The sequence below is a fragment of the Rattus rattus genome, chromosome X (assembly GCF_011064425.1).
Source record: "Rattus rattus isolate New Zealand chromosome X, Rrattus_CSIRO_v1, whole genome shotgun sequence".
Lineage (NCBI taxonomy): Eukaryota > Metazoa > Chordata > Mammalia > Rodentia > Muridae > Rattus > Rattus rattus.
In genome coordinates this window covers 55388910-55415179 of record NC_046172.1, presented here as the reverse complement: position 1 = coordinate 55415179, position 26270 = coordinate 55388910, and the positions used below count along the sequence as shown (strand labels likewise).

At 37.8% G+C, this 26270-nt stretch overlaps 1 protein-coding gene across 1 annotated transcript in view; it reads right to left on the bottom strand.

Annotated features, from left to right (window-relative positions):
* Positions 1–9338: 9338 nt before the first annotated feature.
* The window catches only part of Heph (hephaestin), an 87184-nt gene continuing 70252 nt past the window's right edge, over positions 9339–26270 (bottom strand). Inside the window, exons 15-20 of the mRNA XM_032889826.1 lie at positions 23623–23729; positions 22556–22778; positions 19904–20043; positions 19342–19504; positions 12855–12899; positions 9339–10268 (exon numbers count right to left, since the gene is read on the bottom strand). Of these exons, the coding sequence (XP_032745717.1) occupies positions 10036–10268; positions 12855–12899; positions 19342–19504; positions 19904–20043; positions 22556–22778; positions 23623–23729 (911 nt within the window). The 3' untranslated portion in view covers positions 9339–10035. The remainder of the gene's footprint in view (positions 10269–12854; positions 12900–19341; positions 19505–19903; positions 20044–22555; positions 22779–23622; positions 23730–26270) is intronic.

Here is a 26270-nt window from a genome sequence, read left to right as displayed (position 1 = left end):
AGTTCCATTCATTTGCCAATAAAGTTTGTGAAGTCATCGTTAATGAATAGCTGAGTAGTATTCCATCTTTGGGGTATATGCCCAGGAGTGGTATAGCTGGGTCTTCAGGTAGAACTATTTCCAGTTTTCTGAGGAACTGCCATATTGATTTCCAAAATAGTTGTACCAGCATGTAATCCCACCAGCAATAGAGGAGTGTTCCTCTTTCTCCACAACCTTACCAGCATCTGCTGTCACCTGAGTTTTTGTTCGTAGCCATTCTCTTTACTGTAAGGTGGAATCTCAGGGTTGTTTTTATTTTCATTTCCCTGATGACTAAGGATGTTGAACATTTCCTTAGGTGCTTCTCAGCCATTCAGCATTCCTCAGTTGAGAATTGTTTGTTTAGTTCTGTATCCCATTTTTTTTTAATTGGCTTACTTCTTTTTCTGGAGTCTAACTTCTTGAATTCTTTGTATATTTTGGATATTATCCCTCTATTGGATATACAGTTGGTAATGATCTTTTCCCAATCTGTTGGTTGCCGTTTTGTCCTATGGAGAGTGTCCTTTGCCTTATAGAAGCTTTTCAGTTTTATGAGATCTCATTTGTCAATTCTGGATCCTAGAGACTGAGCCACTGGTGTTCTGTTCAGGAAAATTTCCCCTGTGCTGATGTGTTTAGAGTACAAAGCATCAAATTTGTTCCCAGTTTGCAATGGGTGCTTCATTTCCTTACGACTTTAGTAATCTTGGTGCTGGATATGAGGCATTAAAAATGACTGCGAACTGCTACCATGTGAGAACACAGTCTAAGGACTCATGTGAGAGTTCTGAGGGCTTGTGAGGAAAGTCCAAGAAAACAAGAGTCTTGTGACCTCAGTTTCTTCAAAACAGAGAATTGTTCTCGGGATGTGTTTCTGTGCTCCTCCAAGGTGTCACAGACAGGAGTGAATTTACTGCAGTTATAGGTTTTGTCTCACGTGACTTGTTCTTATGATTGTATAATAGGGTAATTCTTTTTAACCTTCAGAGTATAAATTGTCTAACGCTCTCTCTGAAGATGGCTATTGCATGAAACAAGTTTACCTCACTTTTAGGCCCTAATCTTCCCAGTTTTACGCTGCAAACTAGAGCAGCAATGCTACCACATTGTTATTTTAAGCTGTGGTTCCCTAATGACTTGTAATATTGAACACCTTTGTGCTAATTTACCACCTGTGTATTTTCTTTGATGAGATGTCTACTCAAGAATTTTGCTCATTTTCTTATTTCTTTTCTACCATCTTGTCTCAAGGATGAAGCTGGTAGTCCACGATAAAAAAAAAAAAGTACTGTCTTTTGAATGGGGAGGAGCAGAAAGTCAGCTTTTAAGTTTTTAATTGCTTGTGAGACTGTTTATTTCAATCGCAAATACTACACTTCAAAATTATATTAAATTCCTTTCTGCCAAAGCAGGGGAATTCTAGTTTTGCCATTTCATTTTACATTAATTTAAAAGAAAACATTTAGTCTCTCATCCCATCATATAAAATCCAAAGAGGCCTGGGAAATGATTTCATGAGATGTGTTTCAGTATCGTGAACCTGAACGAATTGCTCAGACAGTTACTCAGAACTCCAAGGACTTCCTTAGAGATTGGCTGTACTTTCACAAAGTGTAGCAACAACAACCTCTGAAGTTGACATATTTTTAAGTATAACATTTGTAAGGACCATTTTTTCTGACCCAGAATAACAGCTCTTTTTATAAATTTAGAGGCAGAGAAACATTTTCTACTTTTCTTGAAGAGGTTTCTCTTAACAACCAATTAAGAAACTGAATGTTTCAAAGACAGACTATGTAATTCTGTCAGCATTTAGTGTAGAAAAACAACTTACGAACATCAAAATACAGTGTGGGAAGGATAAGCCAGAGGTACAATACTTAGGAAGTGATTAAAATATGCAGAATGTTACTTCTTTAATCGCCTGTACTTGACCCTTCATTTTAGATCTGAATACTTTGGAAAGCTTTATTCCTGACTTTAACACTCCTTTCTTTGCTTGCTTTATTTCTAAGGCAAAGGTTTGTCATGCAGCAGTTAAGACTACAATTGGGCCTCATTCCATTTGCTTTTCTCCTGTCTCTGAACCAGAATACCCAGCATCCCTGGAATTCCCGTACAACTGATTTAACCCAGAAATACATAGAAAGACTTGAGCGTTTTGGTCAGGCACATGTTTTCCACTTATTCTTGACTGGTTCTAAGGTTCTAATAGATAAATGCATAGAGGATAAAGGTATTAATCCTTACCAGTGAAATATCACTCACGTTTTCTCAGAGTGACATTTTGTTTGGGAGTCCAAAGTATTAGTCAACCAACACTTTACAGACCCAATAGGATTGACACTAACTTTTCCCCCGGGTAGGTGAACCTTAGAGCATCGTGGTTCCTGAGATGTCTGAGGTCTTTGTCTAAGTCTGTATTTTGTTCACTTTGATGTGGGGGTGGAGTTTGGATATTTTCTATAGAAAATGGTGAAAGAAGTAGCATGTATGAGGGTAGAGAATGGAAGGCCACCAGGACTATAAACCCATGGGTATATCTTTACCAATTAACTACTGAAATACTTCCAATTTGAGCACTGAGCACTGCCTTAAGATAAACAAAATGTACTTCTTTGGATAACCAATGGCTCAGTGCTTAATTCTCAGTCTTTTGGAGACTCTATTTGTCAAGAATCTTAACAACATCTTTTGGATGTGGTGTATAAAGGCAAGAGCTAGTTAAATTTTACAGTGACTCTAAGGTATTTCATTTCTTTACAAGACTACAAATGCTATATTGGACTCTTCTTTTCAAGGAGGCTTTTCCCATGATGTTTAGGAGACAGATCCTGAAAGCCCTGGTTCTTGCTCAAGTGTCAAAACATTCATGCATATTTATAAATGTCAAGTAGTCATGATTTTACTTTTTCTCACTGAAAGAGGAATGTGTCTGGTCCCTGAGCTAATCCAGGTTTGAGGAGAAATCACAGAGCTTTGCTGGGCTTCTACTGTATAGTCGTAATATTTCTAAGACCTGGAATAGCAGGTAGAAAACTTAGTAAGCTATGTAGGTGTCAAGGAGACAAATAAAAGGAATGCATTAAATGCATCCTTGCACTTCCTGGAAGACCAGAGTGACAGAAAACGTCCTCACTGTAGCAAGAGTCATCTTCATCAGACTTTGAAAGGAAATCCCTCCCTCTTTTAAATTATTTCTTATCCAATAAAGGGCTAATCTCCAAAATATATGAAGAATTCAAGAAGTGAGACTCCAGAAATCAATGTAACCCAATTAAAAATTGTGTATAGAGTCAAACAGAGAATTCTCAACTGAGGAATCTCAAATGGCCAAGAAGCACTTAAAGAAATGTTCAACATCCTTAGTCATCAGGAAAATGCAAATCAAAACAACCCTGAAATTCTACCTCATACCTCTCAGAATGGCTAAGATCAAAAACTCAGGTGACAGCAGATGCTGGCAAGGATGTGGAGAAAGAGGAACACTCCTCCATTGTTGGTGGGATTGCAGACTGGCACAACCACTCTGGAAATCAGTCTGAAGGTTCCTCAGAAAATTGAACATAGTACTACCTGAGGACCCAGCTATACCACTCTTGGGCATATACCCAAATGATGCTCTAACATATAATAAGGACACATGTTCCACCATTTTCATAGTGGTCTTATTCATAGTAGCCAGAAGTCAGAAACAACCCAGCTGTCCCTCAACTGAAAAATAGATACAGAAAACATGGTTCATTTACACAATGGAATACTATTCCGCTGCTAAAAATGAAGGCATCATAAAGTTTTCAGACAAATGGATGGAACTAGAAAATATCATCCTGAGTGAGATTACCCAAACCCAAAAAGGACATATGTGGTTTGTAACCACTGATAAGTGGAGATTAGCCAAAAAGTACAGAATACCCATGATACAACCCACAGACCCTAGGAAGCTTAACAATAAGTAGGGCCCAAGTGAACATGTTTCAATCCCACTAAGAAAGGGAAATAAAATAATCACAGTGGATGGAAGAGAGGAGGGGAGGGGAAGGGAGGGGAGGGGAGAGGAAAGGGGGGCAGGATCAGGTATGGGGGTCAGACGGGAAAGAAGCTCAGAGGGTCAGGAGAATGAAGGGAAATGTTCAGCTACAGGGGGCAGGAGGGGGAACCTCTACAAAGTCCCAAAGGTCTGTCATATGAGAGGCTCCTAGGACTCAATGGAGGTGATTTTAGCCAAAGTGCTCAATAGTGGGGGCGATGGAACCTGAAGAGACCATCTCTAGTAGATAGACAGGTCCCCCAGGCTTTTTCTTCCATGCTTTGGAGGAAAAAGGATGATGCAACAATGGTAAGGCCTGGGGGGTGGTCAGCTAAGGCCTGAGGCCTTTGCCAGGGGGAGTGGAGGTGGTCAAAGATGCTTGGCAGGGACTAGGTGGAACAAGCCACTAAGATTATGGCAGGAGGAGAAAAGGAGATAAATTGATTAGGGCATGCTTTTCCAAGGCAGGAGATATCTGTGCCCAGCTATTGTGCATAGTAGTCAAGTTAAAAAGCAACAAGCTGTGTGAGTCATTTTTATCCTTGGTTTCAAGGGTCTCTGGTGGGAGCTGGTGGCGTGACCCCTCCTGGAGCAACCACAGGTAGAAAGAGAACCTGGGTTAGGGCTGGTGGTAGCCGATCGATCCTGGAGCTAAGCCAGGTGGAACAAAAGGAAAGCTGGGAGGGGCCAGAGCTTGGGCTGGTGTCCTGGGCAAAAGGCAGCAGTGATTTAAAACTACAAGCAACAAAACTCATAACTTAAAATCATACCCGGAGGGCCAGTGATACTTTTTCTTTTATCTATGAAATATTTAAAATTATAATTTTAATTTTTAAGTGCTAAATGTGATTTCCTAATTTTTTTCTGCTACTGATTACTAGTTTTTATCCACTGTTTTATAGATATATATTGATTTTAATTTGTCTCTATAAAATGATCTTTATTTTGTATGCTTCAGAATATCTTCTCATTTTGCTGTGCATGAATATTCAATGCACCTTTTTGTGATAAGCCCTTCCCAAATGCCCGCAATAAGTGAATTAAAAAACAAATTACATTATTTCCATATAATAGAATACAACACAGAAATTATTTTTAAAATAGCAGTCAACAAATCAGACCATATAGTACATACTACATGAATTGTATTTATATACAATTATAGAAAATACAGACTTTTCACAAGATACAGAATTTTGAATGATGGGTTGAGTCAGCTTCTAGATCTGTAGCCCAGGTTAACTTCAAACTTTCAATGTTGTCTAAGCTGACTGTGAACTGCAGTCTTCTCCACTCTGTGTTGCAAGTGCTAAAACTCTAGGAGTGTGTCTACCATACTTGGCTTTGCTAATCCTTTTCTTTCTTCACTTGAAAAATACTTTCTCCAGGCTTCCAGGGTTCCTAAAAGATGACCTCTGTCAATTCACTGTTACTCTTTGGCTATTTACATGACTGTGCTCTATCTTTTTTTGTTTTGTTTTGAATGCAAGGATGTTGTGACTTGCCTGTTCTAGATAGAGAATCATATGTTGCAAAGCTAACATATTATATTTTCAGCCCTGCTGCCCTATCTGCTGATTTCTTTTCTTCCTTTGTTGCTGCCTCTTCAATTATCTCCAGAGTCTACTTATCTTCAGGGAGATCTAAATGTACACAATGTTGTTCAAACTAGAGGCTTAATTATATTTTTGAAACCTCACTTTTCTGTGTGAAAAAATCAATTGTAAGTCTAGAGAGGATCTGAGATAAACAGCAGGAAAAGAGTACAATAGCCCAGGAAACAAATGATCGTGACTTTTTTTTGGTCCTGTTTGTTTTGAGAAACAGTTTCATTCAGCAGTCCAGGCTGGTCTGGAACTCACTATGCATTCTAGGCTGACCTTGTACCAGTCCTCTTTATATCTCAGTGCTGGGATTACATGCCAAGCAAACAAATGGTTGAGAGTTTAACTGAATTGGCTACCAACAGAGTTTTTTTTTTTTTTTAAGGTATTTTAGTCTAGTACAGTGGTCCACTAGGTGCAGGGGCTGTCTCTGATGCTTTTGTCTGCTCTAAGAATCCTTGTTCTCCTACTGAATTGCCTCATCTATCCTTAATATGAGGGGAGGGGCCTAGTCTTATTTCAGCTAGACATGCCATGCATGTTTGGTTGATATCCCTGGGAGGCCTGCCCTTTTCTTTGGGATAAACAAAGGAAGAGTAAGGGTGAAATTTGGGAAGAGAGAAAGAGGTGCTGTGGTCTGGGAGTAATGTGAGAGAAATAACTTTTTAAAGAGTGAACCACTGGGTAAACGTTAATTGTCATTACAAACCTGAGAACTTGAGTTTCAGTCCTCAGAACCTACAGTAGGGGAAACATTGTTTTCTGCCAGCCACATACGTGCATTGATATGTGCTCCACAATAATAATAAATAAAACCAAATAGTTGAAAAATAAAATATTTTAAAGATGTTCTGAAGAGAAAGTAAACAAGACACACTGTTTTGTTGATGTTGGAAACTTCTGGCTTGAATAATAAACAGGATAGGAGTACTATTTAAACTTCTTTTGCATAGCACTGGCTCATATCCATCTTTTTCTAGAATACGAAAGGTCTGAGAGTTTCCATTTTGATTGGAAGCAGAATAACTAACAAAACCAAAATGCATTATGCTTGGCTTCCGAGATGCTGCATTGTTAAGAGTAAGCTCTGTTCTTGCCGAAGACCTGTGTTCAATTCCCAAAACCTCTATTCAGTGGCTTGCAACTATCTATAACTCTAGATCCAGGGGACCTAAAATCATTGCTCTTCCTCCATCTCCCACAGACACATACACATAATTAAAAATAATTTTAAAAATAAGCCTTTAAAATGCGCCATACTAGAGCTTTGCCTCCTAGTCTCCCACATCCATGCTAAGAACGTCTCAGCTGTATGTAAGTTATGTGGTTAAATGACTGGCTTCCCCAGAATATACTTGATTTTCATTAATCTCCACATAAACAGTATGCCAAAGGGGCGAGGGGTCTGTTGCTGTTAAATATATCAATTTGCAAAGTTTGAAATACTAGCGCTTGTAGATAAAACTCAAAGTGATAAAAACTGATATTTTAAAGGACTCACTACTAGATTTGCTTAGAGTGATTAAGTCACACAAAAGAAATTTAGACTCGGGAACAAACACGACCTCCAAACTATCTCAAAGACAAGGCCTGTTACAGAGAAGTAATATTTAGGATACTAGCACGTGAATTTTTATTTTCCAGGACTGATGAGCCATTGGACCCTGATTCCTATACAAAAGGTATACTTCTACAGGGCAGCTGAATTTGGAACAGCATAGAGTCACAGTCATCACTAAGCTCTGGTCTGCTATTAAGTCCTGTTTCTTCCTATCAGGAAAAAAGATAATTCCGTGACAGGGAGTCCACCAGAGAAGACTACTCAGATACTGTTTACAACCAATTGGAAGTCTTTACTCCAGCCGCCTGGGACTACCCTCAGGCATTCAGGACCCAAGAATAGCAGTGCAAATGAGTTTTTAAAGGTAAATATATCCTGCTATTTTGCTTAGCAGCTCCAAGGAGAAGTTTTACCCAAGCTAGTAGTCTAGCAGAAGCTAAGATAAGCAGTTAACTGGACAGGAAGGCTTGTACAAGCAAGTAGTTTAATAGAAGCCAAGATAAATTAGCTGGAACAAACACCTTGACCTCAGGGTCCTAGGACAGAACTGGGTAATTTTCCACAGAAGCTGTTATCAAGGAAATCAAATTCTAGTCAAACCTAAAACAACTTCAGCAAGACTATAAGAAGGAGCTACCTCTTTGTTTCCTTGCCCCTTCACTATTCTGCCATGTGGACAAAATGACCCTGGGTAACAACTATTCAAAAAGGACTAATGCTGGTATATTTAAAACAATTATGGCAGTATCTTTGCTGTGTAAATTTCCTATCTGCCTAAGTGGCCAGATTTGTAGTCTCCTAACTATTTAAATTGCTCAAAGTGGAACCTTGAGCCAGGACTGAAAGAGATTTTAAGAATGACATTGTTTGGAGTATACATAAACCTAAGGCATAGGTTAGTAAAAATATGCCATTTATTTTAAACTCTTATTTGGGTATTAGCCACAGTCATTCATGTGCACTTTGGTTAAGAGTCTGTACTTTATCTCTAAGTGTACAGAGCGATTTCTCACTGAGAAGGCATATTATTTCTATAACAGGATAACAAGTAATTAATATGCTCCTCCACATCTATGTTCCCCAGATTTCCAGAAACTTTCCAGAAAGCCACTGACCATGAACAAACAAAATACATTAATCTGGCTTTTGTTTTCATTTTTGGCCTCTGACCTGCAACATTTCATGGCAACTGGAAGCCAACACTGTGGGTTACTAACAAAGTACACGAGTTGCTAGGCAACCTCACAATTTGAAATCGAGTGGGTAAGAAAGACAAAGAATAGTGTAAGTTTCCGTGATAAAGGAGAATAGAATGTTTGTGAAGTAGATGAAAATTTGAGCCTCCACTCAATTTTCAGCGGAGTCTCCCGAAGTAAACTAATATAATCTTCACTTGAATGAAACAAGGCAAATCCAACACAATCAGGAATTAGAATTCTTTGATAGGTGTAAGATCACTATGTGTTTCTGTTGTTATCTTGTTTTCTATTTTGTTTCCTTTTGTGCTCTTTTTTTTCAACCCAGGGACTGGGCAATATTAGGCCATCACTTTATCACTGAGTAATATCCCCACCCCATTGCTGTTATCATTACTCTCCATGATGCTCCTTCTGTTCTCCATTTGCTACGTGGAAACTATAGTGAGAATAGACGATCTTACCCCATTCCTATTTTCTTGTCTGCACTTCCTGATCAAAGTTTCAGAGAGGTCTAAACATGCTGGCAACAAAGGAATGTTGCTGTAAGGTACAGGAAGGAATGATTCTGTTTATAAACAGGTTGCTAAACTGCAAACATGCCTCTTATATCCCTAGAGCCACTCCCACCCACAAAATCACCATGCATGCTCCTACCTATGATTGCTCAGTGGACAGAAATGGGTGTTGTTTCAGTACCTTCTCTGGCCACTTTTCTTGTCATTCCAAAAATTTTTAGCAGCCACAGAACTTGTCTTCTATACCACTCTGACATAGATGTTTACTTTGAGACAGCACACAAGTCTCCAGGAACTACAAGGGTTATATAGATCTATAATATACTTCCCCAGACCCCTGAAATTCTTCGGTTTAAAATGTAATCTCACATCCAAGTAGCCACAGGAATCATCAAAATCACCAAATTCAGTATTTCAATCTTTTAATAAGTACTTTAGTGAACAAGATTTGCTATTTCGAACATGGAGAGGACACTCAAAATTCTCTTCAGTACCACTGCGTAAAAACATGAAGGACTGTTTTACAGGTGCTTCTGGTTCCAGGGGTTCTAGGTACTCATGACAACCACAACCCATTCATTCATTTCTCCAATAGTCCATTGTCAAAGACAATTAAGCTAAAATTTGGAATCCTACTACCCACCCTACCTCTCATTTTGTATTATGCTTATGTTCTTTGTCCTTTATTTAGTTATGGGTTACCTTTGTGGCTCATCATTTGGCCTCAATTAAAAGTGTACTTGTTTATCTAGGTCCTGGAATTAGAAACCTAATTAGATAGTTTTTCTTGGTATCTATTTGGTGAGAATGATTATGTTCTAGGAATTTCTGTACTTTGCAGTACTGAAGGATGGCGTATGCTAACTGCTGAAATTTGTATACAAAGGAACTTACCTAATTCTCAAGTTGTATGGAAATTAAAGAAAAAGTGAGAACCTATGGATTCCATGTAAATAAATAAGGAAACGCCCAGATAATTCTGATTCCATCCTCTGCCTTTCCACTACCTCTACCCCTTTGACAAAAGAGTAGACTACACAGCTCTCTGGGAACATGGGATACATCTCAGATGTGTTCTGAAGATATTTTCAGGCTTCAGCTATTACTGCTTGAGAGACAGAAGCTTGAAGCTATCATCAAGAATGGACCTCCTGTTGCGACGAAGCTTTCTCTGTCGATGCTGGTACCAGACTACACCACCAAGAGCCAGAGCAATGAGCAGTAGAACCACACATATGGCAATCAAAGCAGAAGACAAAATCTCAACGTTCTTTACGGGAATATTCATGCCCAGCATCTTCACATTGCCTTCTCCAATGTTCTGCAGAATCACAGCTGAAATAGAGGAAGAGAGAAGGGTACCCATACATGAGGTTATCTTATGCAGACATCTCCTAATAAAAACAAGTCCATGAAAATAGGACAGGAGACCTGTCTTGATCCTTCAAAACACGAACTGATTAAGATAGATTTCAAATTCATAATCAGATAATTATAATCTCGCAGCTGGAAGTACTCCTTCACAATCAGTCATGTACCTATTCTGTTTGCTGATGGGAAGACCTAAAGGTTACTGAAGAATATGTAAAATCGTGTGCTACATAAAAGAATAAATTAATAATAATAATAATAATAATAATAATAATAATAATAAATAGTTAGACTTGGTTTTCATGAACTCAGGGAGTAGAGCTAAGAAAAATAAGTGAAAGTTTGTGAAGAACACTGAGTCAATCCAGCTTATCAGTGCTCATTTTAACCGTTAAACTATGACAGCTTACCACCCTGCTGTCTGGAATCCCACCTTTGTGAATCATGTTAATAGTAATTTCATATTGATTTTTCCTGATGGTTGTGATAGTTTCTGTCATGTAAACATTCCACTGTCTTCAAAACATCTACAGGGCTAGTACACAATTTGAAGTCATGCATTCCACCCATCTCAGTCAGGCTCTAAACTACCCTTCTTGTCTTGCCCACTATTATTCAACCACAGAAACATAATCTTTATTCCCCATAAATAATGTTACACTTATAGGTTATGCCTTTATTCATGCTTCTTTCTTTGCCTGAATAACTTCCTCCTTTTTCTCACCTTTCCAGCTCCAAGTGCAATTCATTTATAGAATTAATAGTACCTTCCTCTAGGTTTCCAAATTGCCTGTATTCGTTCTGAACTTATAGTTTATCTAGTCTGTGGCCTGGGGCTAAGTACCTGAATTCCCTAATGAATCTTAGTTTACTCTTTTTGTAAAACAAAGATAATGATGACAAAGGAGATTATTACCAAGTTTAAGTGAGCTAATAATATGTATGGGATATTTACCATGGCACCTGGTAAATAGCAAATATACAATAATTACAAGATAATATCGCTGTTTACCCTTTCTGTGCACAGCATCTAGCATCACAATTATTGTTTTTGTGGCTCATTCCATTTTTAGGCACTGGAAAGCAGCAATTATGCCTTATTTGTTTTTGTACCCCTGGTAATTGACACTTGTTTGATGAATGCATTGGATGAATAAATGTTTTCACAGAACTGGAAAAAGCTGCAAAAGTAATGAGTTCAAATAGAAACAAAAAAGCATTCTGCTTCCGAGTTTACATTCTGGCATTTGTTTCTCTTGTGACCCTGAAGAAACTCCGAATTTAGAAAATTAGTGAGTTTTATTAAACAATACATTTGACAGTTTTTTCTTCAGTGAGAGTTTATGAACAATACACACATAATATGCATGTATGTGCATACACATATGTACAGAATATATTCACATGCACAAATATATATATGTACATATATATATATATATAATGTGTGTTTCCATACACACATATTTAATAACCGATACACTGATGTATAATATATACACACATATATTTATAACACACACATGCACATGTATATATGACATTAGGTTACTTGAGTTGAAGAAAATGTAATCTAAGTATTGCCCTTTCAAATTTACCTTACCTTTCTCTAACCTCTCCAAAATCTATCCCAGTCCATGATTAACAACTTATGAGAAATTTAAGTAGATCACTGGGACTTTACTAATGAGAAGTTGGTTTTCAGTAGAGCTGAAAACCTCCAGAGTAAACTGATATTCTTTAGTGTGCATTTCATGTGTGTTTGCTTTTCTTTTCCTTTGGGACACAGCCTCACTATGAGTCTAGGCTTGTCCGGAACCTATGGTTCTTCTGCTTCATTTCTCAAGTCTGGGGCTATCAGACATGATAGCATGCCTGTGTCTAATAGTCCTTGTCCCTCACACAATTTTCTGAATCTTTCCTGGTAAAAGGCACAAATGGAGCAAAGAATGAAAGCATAATTTTGACCTAGGCTTTATAGGAAAAGCATCCTTATTTTCTCAAAGAGAAAAAGCATGAATGGCTCTCAAGTTTAAATTGCTTGGTATTCCATAGATAAAAGGAGAAAAGAATAGAAGTAGTTATTGAAGGATGTCCGGTATTTGTTCTAGTCTTAAATTGTGCATGTAGAAATCCTTGTTTCTGCTATAACTCTTTCAAGTCTAACACAACACAATTTGGATTTTTCATCTCCCTCATAAAATAGATTGTGAGCTATGAGCACAGCTTTGTACCTTATGATGTGGTTGTTGCTCCAAATTTCAAAGGTTATAGGGAAGACATGAGATGAATAACCATATTGAGGGTACATACTTCATTGCCTCTGACATCTTACAGAACACTTAAGGTGTTATATTATGGTGCCCAACTTTAGTCGTGCTAGAAGTATCACAAACTACACACACGCGCGCGCACACACACACACACACACACACACACACACACACACACACACAAACTCTCTCTCTCTCTCTCTCTCTCTCTCTCTCTCTCTCTGTCTCTCTCTCTCTCTCTCTCTGTAACTTCCCAGTGTATATACACCTTACATACCTTTTCCAATCTCTTTAGTAATGGTGGTCATAGTACTGAAATGTTCTGTGGGAAAAAGACAGAAGGTAGATGCTATTATTCTTTGTATCAACCTATAGAATTTGTATGGGATATTTACATTACTTAAAGCAATTTCTCTTTTGGAATTTGCTACTTCATTAAGGTCTCTCTGATTAGATTTGAAATCTGCTCTAAGAAAGAAAGGAAATCCATGCCTCACATACTTTAAACCTAGGTTTTAAAAACAGCAGCAGGGCAGATAGATCATAAGTCCTGTGTGGTGTGGTAGGGTGTACCAAACACTATTGTTTAGCAAATTAACATTGCATCAAGTCACCTCCTACATAGTTACATTTATCCTTAGAGACATACTTTCAGCCTTAATGAAAGAAGAATCTTTTTCCTGTGAACAATTATGAAAGCCAACGCCTATGGCTGCACCAGGTTCTCATCCCTAAACAGAATATTTATAATATCTACTATAAGTCTTGGGGAACACTGTGGAAGATGTGTCACAAAGAATGCAAGAGCTGGAAATATATGGAGAAGAGCTGCAAAATGTCATTTTGTGAGCAAGACAAATCTTGTCATTGCAATCACAACCTCAATGCAGGTGTGGATGTCTATAATGAGTCTGCATAAGAATGACACTGTCAACAGTCAAGCAGAGATGGTGGAAGGGCTCAGAGGTCTCTACCCCTCATGGCTGGAATTTGCTACAGATAGATTCAAGGAAAGTGAGGACCATTGTCTTCCGTTAAGTACCCACTGATGATCTCACCAGGCTCCAACAAATAGTTCCAATCCAATGGTCATACAGACAGCTCTGATTAAACTGAATGTCACAAAACCAGCATAGAGTCATGAAAATGAGAAAGGAACTGATTGCAGGTGGGTGGTAGGGAAAGAGGTAGATAATGGGGAGAGAGTAATCAGAATATATTAATAAACATGCATGAAACAGTCAGATAAGAAATTTAATCAGTAAGAATCGATATTAAAATGTTAATTTCATTTTGAGTGATCACAGGAAATGAGGACAAGTACATAGAACTAGGAAGCCAAAATATGTTACCCCTCCCCTCTGCCTTGATTTCTATGATTCTTGTCACTTTCTTTATCACCATTTTATTGAATATTATACTGTTTCTCTTCCATCATTTCTCAATTTCCCTTCAGAAAGCCCCTGCTCTCTGCTAAATATACTTCTATGCATATTAAGTCCTATATCAAAAAATTCTTCCTTTCACTTTTTAATGAGGGTGAGCTCTTTTCTGAGGTATTGGCTATTCAATGTTGTTTCTTGCCATTTAAGTAAAGATGGTTTTAATTTCAAGATAACATTAACTAAATAGGAAAACTAAAAGCATTTCTTGTTACTCTAGTTATGTTCATCCATGGAAGACTTTGGTTATTAGTACAGTCTTTGTCAATTTCCCCAGCTGGAATTCTTTATTCTAATCCCTTGCATATCCACTCCAGTTTTAGTAGTCATAGTCAATAATGGTCATATTAGATTGGAGATCTAGACCTGAATCACATCAGTAATCCAAAATCTAACAAAGGACTAATTTTAATACTTATTATTTTGTTTTATTCTTCCATCATTAGATATTTAATTCCTAAATTGTTTGACTTTCCCAACCTACCCATTTCATCCATATCTTCTCGACCATATTAGAATCTATGGTTGATCATTTCAAACACTAACATATAGAACCACAGCAACTATACTTGCTAATATTCTACCTAATATTCTAAATAACACCGGAAATAAAGGCATTCTCATATGAGGACTTGTATTCTCTGTCCAACTTTAACTAAACCCTCAAAGCTATAAGACAATAACTTTATTTCCAATCCCAAAGGAACTATCCTAACACTCCTCCAATTTATTTTTCAAATAGTTCTACTTCAGCATATGACTCTATACACTGTACCACAGAGGAATCAAGGGACTGTATAGCATAAAATCTTACTGTCAAGACCTTCTTCTAAAGCTACACACAGATTCTTTTTTCTGTCTTCTCTCTTATTCACAACAGAAAGATTATCTTCCTCCAGCATTGTACTAATCCTTCATCTTAAATCTGATTCATATACCTCATAGCTTCATCAGAAACTCTGTCCAAGAATTAGGGTTTTTAGAAGTTGGAAACAAGCTAGAGGTCCCTCATAAGAAGAATGGATAAAGAAAATGTGGTAAATTTACACAATGGTGTGTTACTTAGCTGTTAAAAAAGATGACATCATTAAATTCCAAGGCAAATAAATTGAACTAGAAAAAATACTCCTGAATGAGGTACCTCAGAGCCAGAAAGACAAATGTCCTATATACCTGCTTAGATGTGGATATTAGTTGTTAAGTCAATGATAATGAAGCTATAATTCATGGACACAACAGAGGGTAGGTATAAACAGATAGACATCATTAGGAAAGGGAAGTAGAAAAGATAATTATGAATTGACAAGGATGTGGGCTCTAACAGGAGGATCAAGTGGAGAAAGAGGAGAGGGAATTGTGGAAGAGAATACAGGGAGAAACGACTAAAATTAAGGGGTATTTAGAGGGGAGTATAAAAACCTAACACAGTAGAAACTTTCTAAACTATACACATATATGAAGGTGATCTAAATGAAATTGCCAAATAATGGGAAGGTAGAGTCCCAAACTGGCCATATCTTGTCACCAAACAAAGCTTCCAGTACCAGGATTGGGTTACATCTAATTGAGCTGGCCAAAGGGGCTCCATTGTAAGGCTCAAACAACCTAGGCTGTTACTAAGACTGTAGGTTGCTCTACACAAATAGACAGCAAAACCCATTGCTGAAGACAACACCTGCACAACTCAATGAACATGAAGAAGTCAAGCTTGTGACTACATAATAACCTCCACCTCTAAGTTCTAGCATCTTTGGCACAAGAACATATTCTGTGTATGCTCAGAAAAGAACCGTAAACACAAACCCAGTCACAGAGACTTTGGTCTTCAAGGGTGTACTACCTGCAAGATGTGCAGGGCAAAGGCGGCACAAAGCTTGTGGGAGAAACCAACCATTACCTGATTTGACTTAAAGCCCGATATACAAGATAGAACCTATGCCAAGTACTGCTTGGGTGACCAAGAACCAGAGACTAGATGGCTCAGGGACCTAAGGGGAAAACATCTAAAACAAAGCAAACAAAACAAAACAAAACACAGGGTGATAAAATGACTCTTAATGATCTCCTGATGTACACATAGATCATTGTTTTGCTCAGCCATCATCAGAGAAGTTTCCTTATTTAGCATATGGGAACGTAGAGACCCACAGCCCAACACATTGTCCTGTTAGCATATGTAGAGTCAGTACAAAATGGAATGAATTCATATTGAATAGACAAAACCACAGTTGATGAGTTATGGGTTAGATATTCTCAAAAAGTAATTTGAGGTACTCTGATAATACATATTGGTGGCTCCTGTATGAGGATGATGTATTATAAGGTAAGAAGAGGTCCTACTTTCTTGGCTCTATAGCACCATGATAGTATGTCTCCTGGTCTATGGACTGATAGAAAATGACATCTGGGTTCTGGAGAATTGTATCAGAGTAATAAGTGAAAGCATCAGAAACAATATTATGGTATGGCAGAGAAAAAATTTAGTAATATAAGAAATCATATATTATCATTTTATTTTCTTCCATTAAATGAAGAGCAGATTTTATTCTCTAATTTGCTACATCTGTTTGAATGACCAGTGGTATCTTCCCCATTTTTGTCTTTGGATAGAGTCAATACTTACTCCAATACCAATATTTTCCAAAGCAGTATGATATATGTATATGTGTGTATATGTATGTATGTATATATATGTATGTGTGTATGTATGTATGTACATATATATATGTGTGTGTGTGTGTGTGTGTGTGTGTGTGTGTGTATGTGTGTGTGTGTACCAAACAACCATACACACAAGTAACATTATATGGATTGAGCAGATTATAATTAAGAAAATATATGTATATATAAATATACATACATGTATAGAATAATATTGGAAAAGAGGTTGTGAATTTGAAAGAGAGCAAGGAGGACTATATGCATGGGTTTAGAGGGAGGAATGGGAAGGGAGAATTGTTGTAATTATAATCTCAAAGGTAAAAACAAAGTAAAAAATATGTTCTGGTTCAATAAAACCCTACATAATTTCTTGGAAGAGAGTATAGTGCTGGTTGCTGGACACAGTTTATGTAGAAGAGGATTGACACATTTACCATTTAATTTAGACAGATAATTCTTAAGAACTGCAATTTACAACCTCCACTCACTCGGATCTGAGCATGTGTTTAACACATGTGAGGCCCTAGTTTCAATATTAACAGTGAAAAAGTACAAGAACGAAACAAGAGATTCATGACCCCCAGCCCGACCTTGGAAAGAGAGAGGAAAGAAGGGAGGCTGGAGAGAGACAAAAAGGAAGTAGAAGACATTGGTAGACATTGCTTTGGAGTAGGAAGAGACTGGACAGTTTTCCAAATTCCGTGATCTCTGCATAGTGAATCCAGCAGGTCTCGCATACTGGAAGAACAGTGCAAGTGGTACTTGGCTCCTAGTAAAGAAGGGAGTGAGACCGTGGTTCTCATGGCTAGTGTGCAAATGAAATGCTGTCAGGAAGGGAACGGTCACATCTGGGTAGCCTTTGTCTCCTGCAGCAGTCCATCTTTCACCTGGGTATAATCCTTAGAGTTTACTATTGGGGTCTCTGGGCATGTCTGATATGTTCTGCCTACAATCGGGCTGACTTGTAAATATTTGGGATTTTTATTTATTTATTTGTTTATTTTTTTCGGAGCTGGGGACCAAACCCAGGGTCTTGCGCTTGCTAGGCAAGCGCTCTACCACTGAGCTAAATTCCCAATCCCGGGATTTTTATTTTTATGTACTTATTTTATTTTTAATGTGTGTGTGTGTGTGTGTTTGTGTTTGTTTGTGTGTGTGTGTGTGTGTGTGTGTGTGTGTGTGTGTGTGTGTGTGTTTGCGCTATGCTCACTTGTGTTTGGGTCTGTATATGTGTTCATGCCCATGCATTCAAAGGTTAGAAGATGACACTGGATGTTTTCCTCTAGTGCTTTCTAACTTTGTTTGACAGAGTATCCCACTGAACCCAAAACTTGCTGTTTGACTTAGCTGGCTGGCCATTGAGCTCCTGAAATCTCCCTGTCTTCACCGTGCAGCAACCCTGTACCTCTTGGGTTACAGGACCTATGATCATACTGTTTTTATTATGTGGCTGCAAACTTAGGTTCTCATGCATGCTTGAAAGCACTGATACTGAATCAACCATCTTTCCAGTCCTACACATTTGTCTTTTTTGAAAATGACTGCATCAAAGAAAGATTCATTACCAATTTCCTTGAAATAGTAATTCTATTACACTTTAAGTGGTGCATTTGCAAATAAATTATATATTCATCAAATCATGGTAAACCTACACAAGCACAAAGCCCTCCTGGTTTCAGGCTGTGCCACCCAATGTGAGCTTATGACATTGCAACAGAGGATGAGAAATGCAGCTTAACTCATTGATAAGTGGCTATTAGCCCAAATGCTTGAATTACCCTAGATGCCTAGAACAAATGAAACTCAAGACGGATGATCAGAATGTGAATGCTTCACTCCTTCTTTAAAAGGGGAACAAGAATACCCTTGGCAGGGAAGAGAGAGGCAAAGATTAAAACAGACACAGAAGGAACACCCATTCAGAGCCTGCCCTACATGTGGCCCATACATATACAGCCATCCAATTAGACAATATGGATGAAGCAAAAAGTGCAGGCCGACAGGAGCGGATGTAGATAACCTGAGAGACACAGCCAGAATACAGCAAATACAGAGGCGAATGCCAGCAGCAAACCACTGAACTGAGAATAGGACCCCCGTTGAAGGAATTGAGGAAGGACTGAAAGAGCTTGAAGGGGCCTCGAGACCCCATATGTACAACAATGCCAAGCAACCAGAGCTTCCCAGGGACTAAGCCACTACCTAAAGACTATACATGGACGGACCCTGGACTCTGACCTCATAGGTAGCAATGAATATCCTAGTAAGAGCACCAGTGGAAGGGGAAGCCCTGGGTCCTGCTAAGACTGAACCCCCAGTGAACTAGATTGTTGGGGGGAGGGCGGCAATGGGGGAGGATGGGGAGGGGAACACCCATGGAGAAGGGAGGGGGAGGGATTAGGGGGGATGTTTGCCCGGAAACTGGGGAAAGGAATAACACCCAAATGTATATAAGAAATACTCAAGTTAATACAAAAAAAAAAAAAAGAAAGAAAGAAAAGAAATGCAGCTTAGGGAAATGCCTAAGGAACACTGCTCTATGAGAAAACCTGGTTCTTTGGAGCCAGCGGAAGAAGTTCAAGTGGTTCTTCACTATCAGTTGGTTTCTACAGGTTACATAAAAGGTTAGAAAAGGACACACGTAGGGGATTTGGATCTTACCTTCATGAGACAAGACAGTAAAGATGGTCTCCATGCCAGCATGAACATGGTCAGTAACGTGGCAGTGCATCAGCCATGCTCCAGGGTTGCTGGCTACCATCTCCACAACTTCAAATGTTCCTGGGAAGAGATCCACCACATCTGCCCTGTAACTGTGCCCATTCTGCAAGAAAGATAGGGATGTGGAGAAGAACTGAGAATTATAGGAACCGATTTACAGCTTATAGGAGCTAAAAGTCTCTGATGTCCATTTTAGGTTCCTAAGACAAAATGTCTGTAGCAAGGAGAAACTTCAAGGGTCCATTTTATTTATTTCTCCTAGAATCCAGTCATGCAAATTAAAACAGCAGACCTCTCTTGTCCTACTTTTTCATAACATGCCACACATGAAAACGATACATCCTGTTTTTTTTTTAATGATTCAAACCTAGTTTTCTCTGAGTTTTCCGTAGACTTTCATACTCTTTAACTATTACCTTTTATATTGTCATTACTTCCTGCAATGGCTCTTAAGGCATTCTTTCAATTATACCAGAGGGGCTCAACCATATTTTAAGCTCACCTGATAGAGGAAACTCTCTGCATGAAAGTGCACAGTATGAATGTCAGTATCTTGGCCCATGGCTAGCATGTACCACGCTACTCGTTCTCCTTGGTATACAGTAAGACCCCTGAGGTTAGCATAGAGTTTCCCATTGATGGCTGTAAAAGAAGAAAATGTCTCACATCTTTCCTTTTGTGTAAACTTTTCTATTGCCCTAGGTTCTATCATTTCTGATGACAGCAATAGGGTACTAATTGCTCCCTATCTCTCTTCAATGTATCTTCAACAGTAATGATATCAGAGTTCTCTATTTCCCTGAGCAGTTATTTGAACCATGCTATTCTGAAGCTAAAAACATAATTGTAATGACAACAAACAACAACCCCATGGCTCTACCAGTCAGCCAATAGGATCATTTAAAATACACCTCCACATCACCTTCCCAGATTCACCTCCTACCACCAGCAGCATTGATTCCAATTAGTGTGATTGGTTTTTCTTTCACCATCATCCACACAGTCTATTCACATTATTTGTATCTTTAGGCTTCGGAGCGTCCCTCTCATAAATATTGCTTTATTATTCCTCTTTAAAACTTCGCCTCCCTCATGAAAACTTTTCTGATTTCCTCTATGTAACCTCAATTTCTTATATCACCTTCCCCCTTTGAACTCCTCCAATACTCCTCAGCATGATTCATTAGAACTCTCCAAAATATGACTTCCAGGTTTATTTATCTCTAAGGTGTGAAAGCTTATGTTGCCAACTTGTCTTAGGTTACTAATAAGCAGGAAATAAATTTATATACCGCAATGCTGTAGCTTCCTTGAGCATTTGTGGAGCCACAGGCAGATAACTCAGACTACAAATGCATTGCTTGAGTAACACGTTCTCTTTCAAAGTCTCATCCTATGCTGACTTTGAAAGACACTCACCTATTCGTTGTTACCCTAACTCATATTGGTACGATTTTACCCAAAACAATTTCCTCCCATATATCATTGTCTCATAGGTAGGAGATGATTCCTACTCTACTCTTCAAGGGAGAAAAGAATGGAAGGAATAACAACAGTGTTTCTCTATGTCTATCAACATTAAATTAGGGATTTGAGTTTTTTAAAAAATGACTGAAATTGTTCAGCTCGGCCACTTCTAGATATTTTATCTCTTTGATCATAGAAAAGGGTGCAAATTGGTTCACTAATTGGTTCTGGGTAAGATTCTGCCTCCCTTAATGTGGAGAAATTCTGTTGTCCATTGATGTCAATGACAATTTTAAAAAGATTATCCATTGCAAGGAAAGTATCAGCAATCATATTTAGTTACAGAATGAAATTCAGTTTTCCAATTAGCACTCTCAGTAATAAGGCTCATATTTTACCTTAACCATTTATTTTTCTCAGTTGGTTCAGAAGTGTAGAGGAGGAGGTAGAATATTGGTTTTTTGTCCCCTCAGACTAACAGCATTATTTTTCTTTGTACTTATAGTACTAATGCTCAGAAAATGTTCAAATATAGCTGCTATTTCACTATCTAGGTAGAGTGATATCTAAAGTTTGGACAAATGGACACCTGAATAGATGAACGTGGGCATTAGCTAAATCCTGAATTTGGAGGACCTAACTGTACCCTCATTTCCTTTGTTCTAGCCCATTTATTTCCTTGATTTGACAGAAACTAAAAAAAGTTCACTTTGTAAAGTTGTGAATCATCTGTTCTAGTGTGAATCACTCATCTTTCCATCAAGGAGAAATAGATAAAACCTATAGGACAATGGGATACTACTTTTGAGTTCCATTAGCGTCATTATCAAAGCTGCACCCTACTCTCAGATCAAAGAAATCTTGGGCAAGAAGTGCCCGGGAGAGGTTACTTCCTACATTCCACTGCACTTAAGCTCTCCCTCTTACTTGAGACTTCCTCTTTTTTTGTGAAAAGCTACCAGATGTCTAGAGCCAAGGAAGGCTTTGATGATGCAATTCTCCCACCCCAAAGCCATGCAAGAATCAAAAGGTCCTTATTGCATGTAATATAGCTCCGCGTGCTACTCTCTGTGGCTGTCTTCTCCAACTACTCCATGTAAATTTAAATTTCTCTTTAAAAGTAGTAAAAAATGACAAGTTGTCATTCATTTGTCTATATTGGCAAAACAGATCCAGAATTTAATCTGGTGGTTAAATAACATGCTTTTGAGAGAAAAATAAACCCAGAATTTTGAAACAGGGGGCTGTTATTTTTATCAGGTTTATTATTTTTACCAGGTGGCTAGTTATATAGAAGGTTATAAATATTCATCTTCCCTTATCTAGTAATGTTAAAAAAATTTCTGTATGTGTGGTGGTGGTGGTGAGGTGTGTGTGTGTGTGTGTGTGTGTGTGTGAGAGAGAGAGAGAGAGAGAGAGAGAGAGAGAGAGAGAGAGAGAGAGAATAACTTTAAAGTGTTAGCTTCCTTCTTTCTGGGCACCTCATCTAATCTGGACCTTGTATCTATTTTGCAAATACATATATGTAGAACAATAATGGTTTGTTTCTAAATCATTCCCATTCAACTGTCCAACTTTCTAATCTTTTCCAGAAGTATGCACCCATAGATAGAGATGAACAGAGCACATCATCTCACGAAACCAGTGAGAACTACTTTGAAATAGCAGTAGCTTCTTTTCTACAGACCATGCATTTTATTGCTCTCCAGGAAAGTTGCATCCTTCAAGTTAACATGACTTGTCTCTTGGGGTCCATATGTTGCAATATTCTCTTTCAGATACCACGATTGGTTTTCATCAAAGATCAAAACAACAAGGCAAATTCGGTCCATATCATTCCGGCCTCCATTGGGTTCCAAGATACCATTTCGGCAGATGACTAAGGGTCCTACCAGGCCACTATACATGTCCTAAGGAAACAAGAAAGGGGAGAAAGACTTGAGATTATTGCTGGTTGGTAGTATTCTATAGGGATTGGGGCCACAAATAAGCAGACTATAAGCCCCTTAGCACGTCATCATAAATGCCTTAACTATCATATTCTGCTATCTGAATTCATTCTAACAATTATTTAAGGCATAGTTGAGAGGTGGTGTTGTGCTTTAGCTAGATTGAATTATTCTTTCATTATTAAATATACCAACCTGATACCTGTTGAGATAGTTTCCTATGCCTGCAATGCCCTCCTTCCAACATACTCCAGCATACTCTTATTTAGATTCTAAAGTCCAGATTACAGGTAGCTTCCATTCTGATATATTTTCTACTTCTCTTTTGCTCAACTAGACCAGACACTTAAAAGTAGGTAGGATATTTTACATTTGGATCATCCATAACACCAAGGAAATTACCCATAATATAGCAGACACAATATACTGCTGATGACTTGTGATTAACAGCTACATAGACAACATTCACTTTCCAGATTAAGAAACAGAGGCAGCATGACTTATTCCAGCTATTCCAAAGATACTCTAGAGTCAAATTTATGGCTAGACTCCTAATTTCCTGTCAACTATCCCATTTTTGAAAAATATGAGTACATACTACTTTACAAGATCCAGAAAGATGAGACAAGACAGAAAATCCTCATGCCAAGTATATGGTATGACCCATTACCTTCATTCCTCTTCCTGACTATTAAAATAAGGCATTACAGAGCTGTTTGTTTTTAACCACATCTTTTGTAGTTGTTATTTTGCCAGGTAATTTGCCCAATTCTGAGATCTTTCTATATTATTTTTTTTTCTTTACCTTTATGGGATCCACTGCAGAATAATAAATCCAGGAAACACAAGCAGAGTCACTGGGACCAGGACCAGATCTTTCTGGAATGTTCCACTGGTAAGTAACTACTTCACCTAAGAAGAATAATAATGTCTAATTGGACCAAGTAAGTCATTTCTTTCAATTTCTAGATCTCCCTTCAAGGCTACTGTAGGTGAATCTCAGTACCCTTAAGATCCTTTTCTATCTCTTATACTTACACCACTTCATTTCTTTTAGATGTTCTTCTCCTTTCTTGGAAAACAAAAACCAACTCAGTCTCTACTCCCCAAAGCTCAGGCCTAATCCCGTGGTAATGTAGTCCTGCTGCTGGTTTTGGTAGCAATAATGTTATATTCTTTTTTTGTGCTCGTCTTGATTTTCTGCTGCTGCCTCCTAATGGAACAGTTTTCATAAGCTCTGTACTCATCTACCCCCTTCCATTCAATACCTTATGAAAGATTTTAGTCACATATTATGATCTATGTCTTGGAAAATCATAATTCAAGCCAGACCTCTTTTGTTACTAAGTTCTCATCTCAAAATTTTAATTAAACATTAGGTATTAATTTAATATTGTTGTAATAGGAGAGAGCATTCTATTGGGTGTTATAGTTCAATGGTAGAACATCTTAACGTGTATGACACCCTACTTTCTATCTTCAGGACCAAATATAATCTAAAATGGAAATAAATTTTATTCTCTCCCTTGAAAAAGTAGTACTTTTTAAAAAAAAATCTGTGCCTCTACTGTTCAGAAATAACACAACCATTCTCTTACTTGTCAAGACTCAAAACGTGTTTTCTTTGCCACTTTAACATCCATCTATTCAACACCCAATGAACTAAGACTCACTGATTCTATCTCTATATTTAATTTTTAAGTTCATTTTCAATGTATGTTCATATCCACATTAGTGTTGGTGGCCATTTAGACAAGAAGGCACCATGATCTTTCTTGGAGCCGGACACATAGATGGTTGTCAGCTGCCTCATGTGGGTTTTCCCAATCCTACAAATGACCTCAAGAAAAGCAGCATTTGCTCTTAACCATTGACTCTTACCTGTTACCCATCTACAACATATGTTATAATTCATAGTTTTCTCTGTCCTTTTAAGTTCAACTACCTTTATCCTAGTTTAGACAGTTGTTTACCCACTCAAACTATTAACTAACAGGTCTGCTCTGTAGTGAACTTGAATGAACCACGCCCTCCTTAAGGAAGAAGTGAGGTCTTTTAAAACTCAGGGAATAAACAAAACTTGTAAGCCTAAGAAACTGAACAAACTTCACATTCTTGGGAAACCTCTGGATACTTCCAACATTCACAGCTAGCTTCTACGGGAGATTATATAAACAGTAAAAACTGCTTAGAAAAAAAGGAGCTATGCAGGAAGCTCCAGGAATGTAAATTTGATAAGACATCACCTATGCTAGTGTGAGGTGTCTGTTGGTTCTACTGCCTTGGAAATATCCATGTTCCTGTCTGTAATCCCTGAACCACTATCGCTGCTCTAAGTACCCCATAAACTCACTGGTTGGAGAAAGTAGATTTGGGTGGAGTGTTTAGTTTGACCAATTGTCACTGGTCTATCTGTGGTGAACAGGAAAAGTGACCTGCCTCTAACCTAGCCTTTTCCAACCAACTTCTAATTATTCCCATATTGACCTTCTATAATAATTGTATTGAGGTATGATTTACACACTACACAATTCACTCATATCTAACTACTCCAATTTAATTATTATATATTTATAGATAGAATTATTACATTTTAGCCCATAAACATTCAATTAAAATGAACAACAAAACAATAAAATATTGCACCTCAAAATAACATACTTTCACATAATTCTGTAACTACTACCATGATCTATTTTAGAACAATTCATTGCAATCAATAAATCCTTATACTCTTGTCACACTGTAATCTACTCACCACCCCAATGCAACCACACACTTGTTTTCTATCTCCTTCTGAGGATTTCATACAAGTTGAATCATATGTTTTATTGTCTTTTCTTACTACATTATTTCATTTTTATGACATTTTCATGGTCTATCCATGCTGCCGCATACTCAGTTGCTTTTTATTGCGAAAGTATATGACGTTTTATAGATATATTACATTTTATTCATCAATTCATCATTGGTTAGATACTTGGGCATTTCTACTTTGAGAGAAATATGAATAAAATTGACTTTAAGGACTGCAGTTTTAGCTCAGCGATAAAGCACTTTCCGACAATGTATAAAGCCTCTGGTACAATCCACAGAATCATAAAGATGCTGCTCTTAATTATCATACAGGCTTTTGTGTAAAGTTACATATTCATTTACCTTGGGTGTACAACTACGATGGAATTATTGAATTATACAGTAATGCCAATTTTTAATAATTGGAGGAATTGGCAATCTGATTTCCAAAGCAGTGGAATCATCAAACATCACTATGTAGAGTCTAACCTTCTCAACATTCTCATAAAAAGTATAGTTACAATTTTCCTTAATTTTCTTCTAGCAAAGGAGATCTGTTACTTTATTGAAATTCTGATTTGGTGTTCCCTGATGTCTAATGATGTTAAGAATTTCCTCTGGCATTTACTGGTAATTTTTAAATATTTTTGTAGGAGA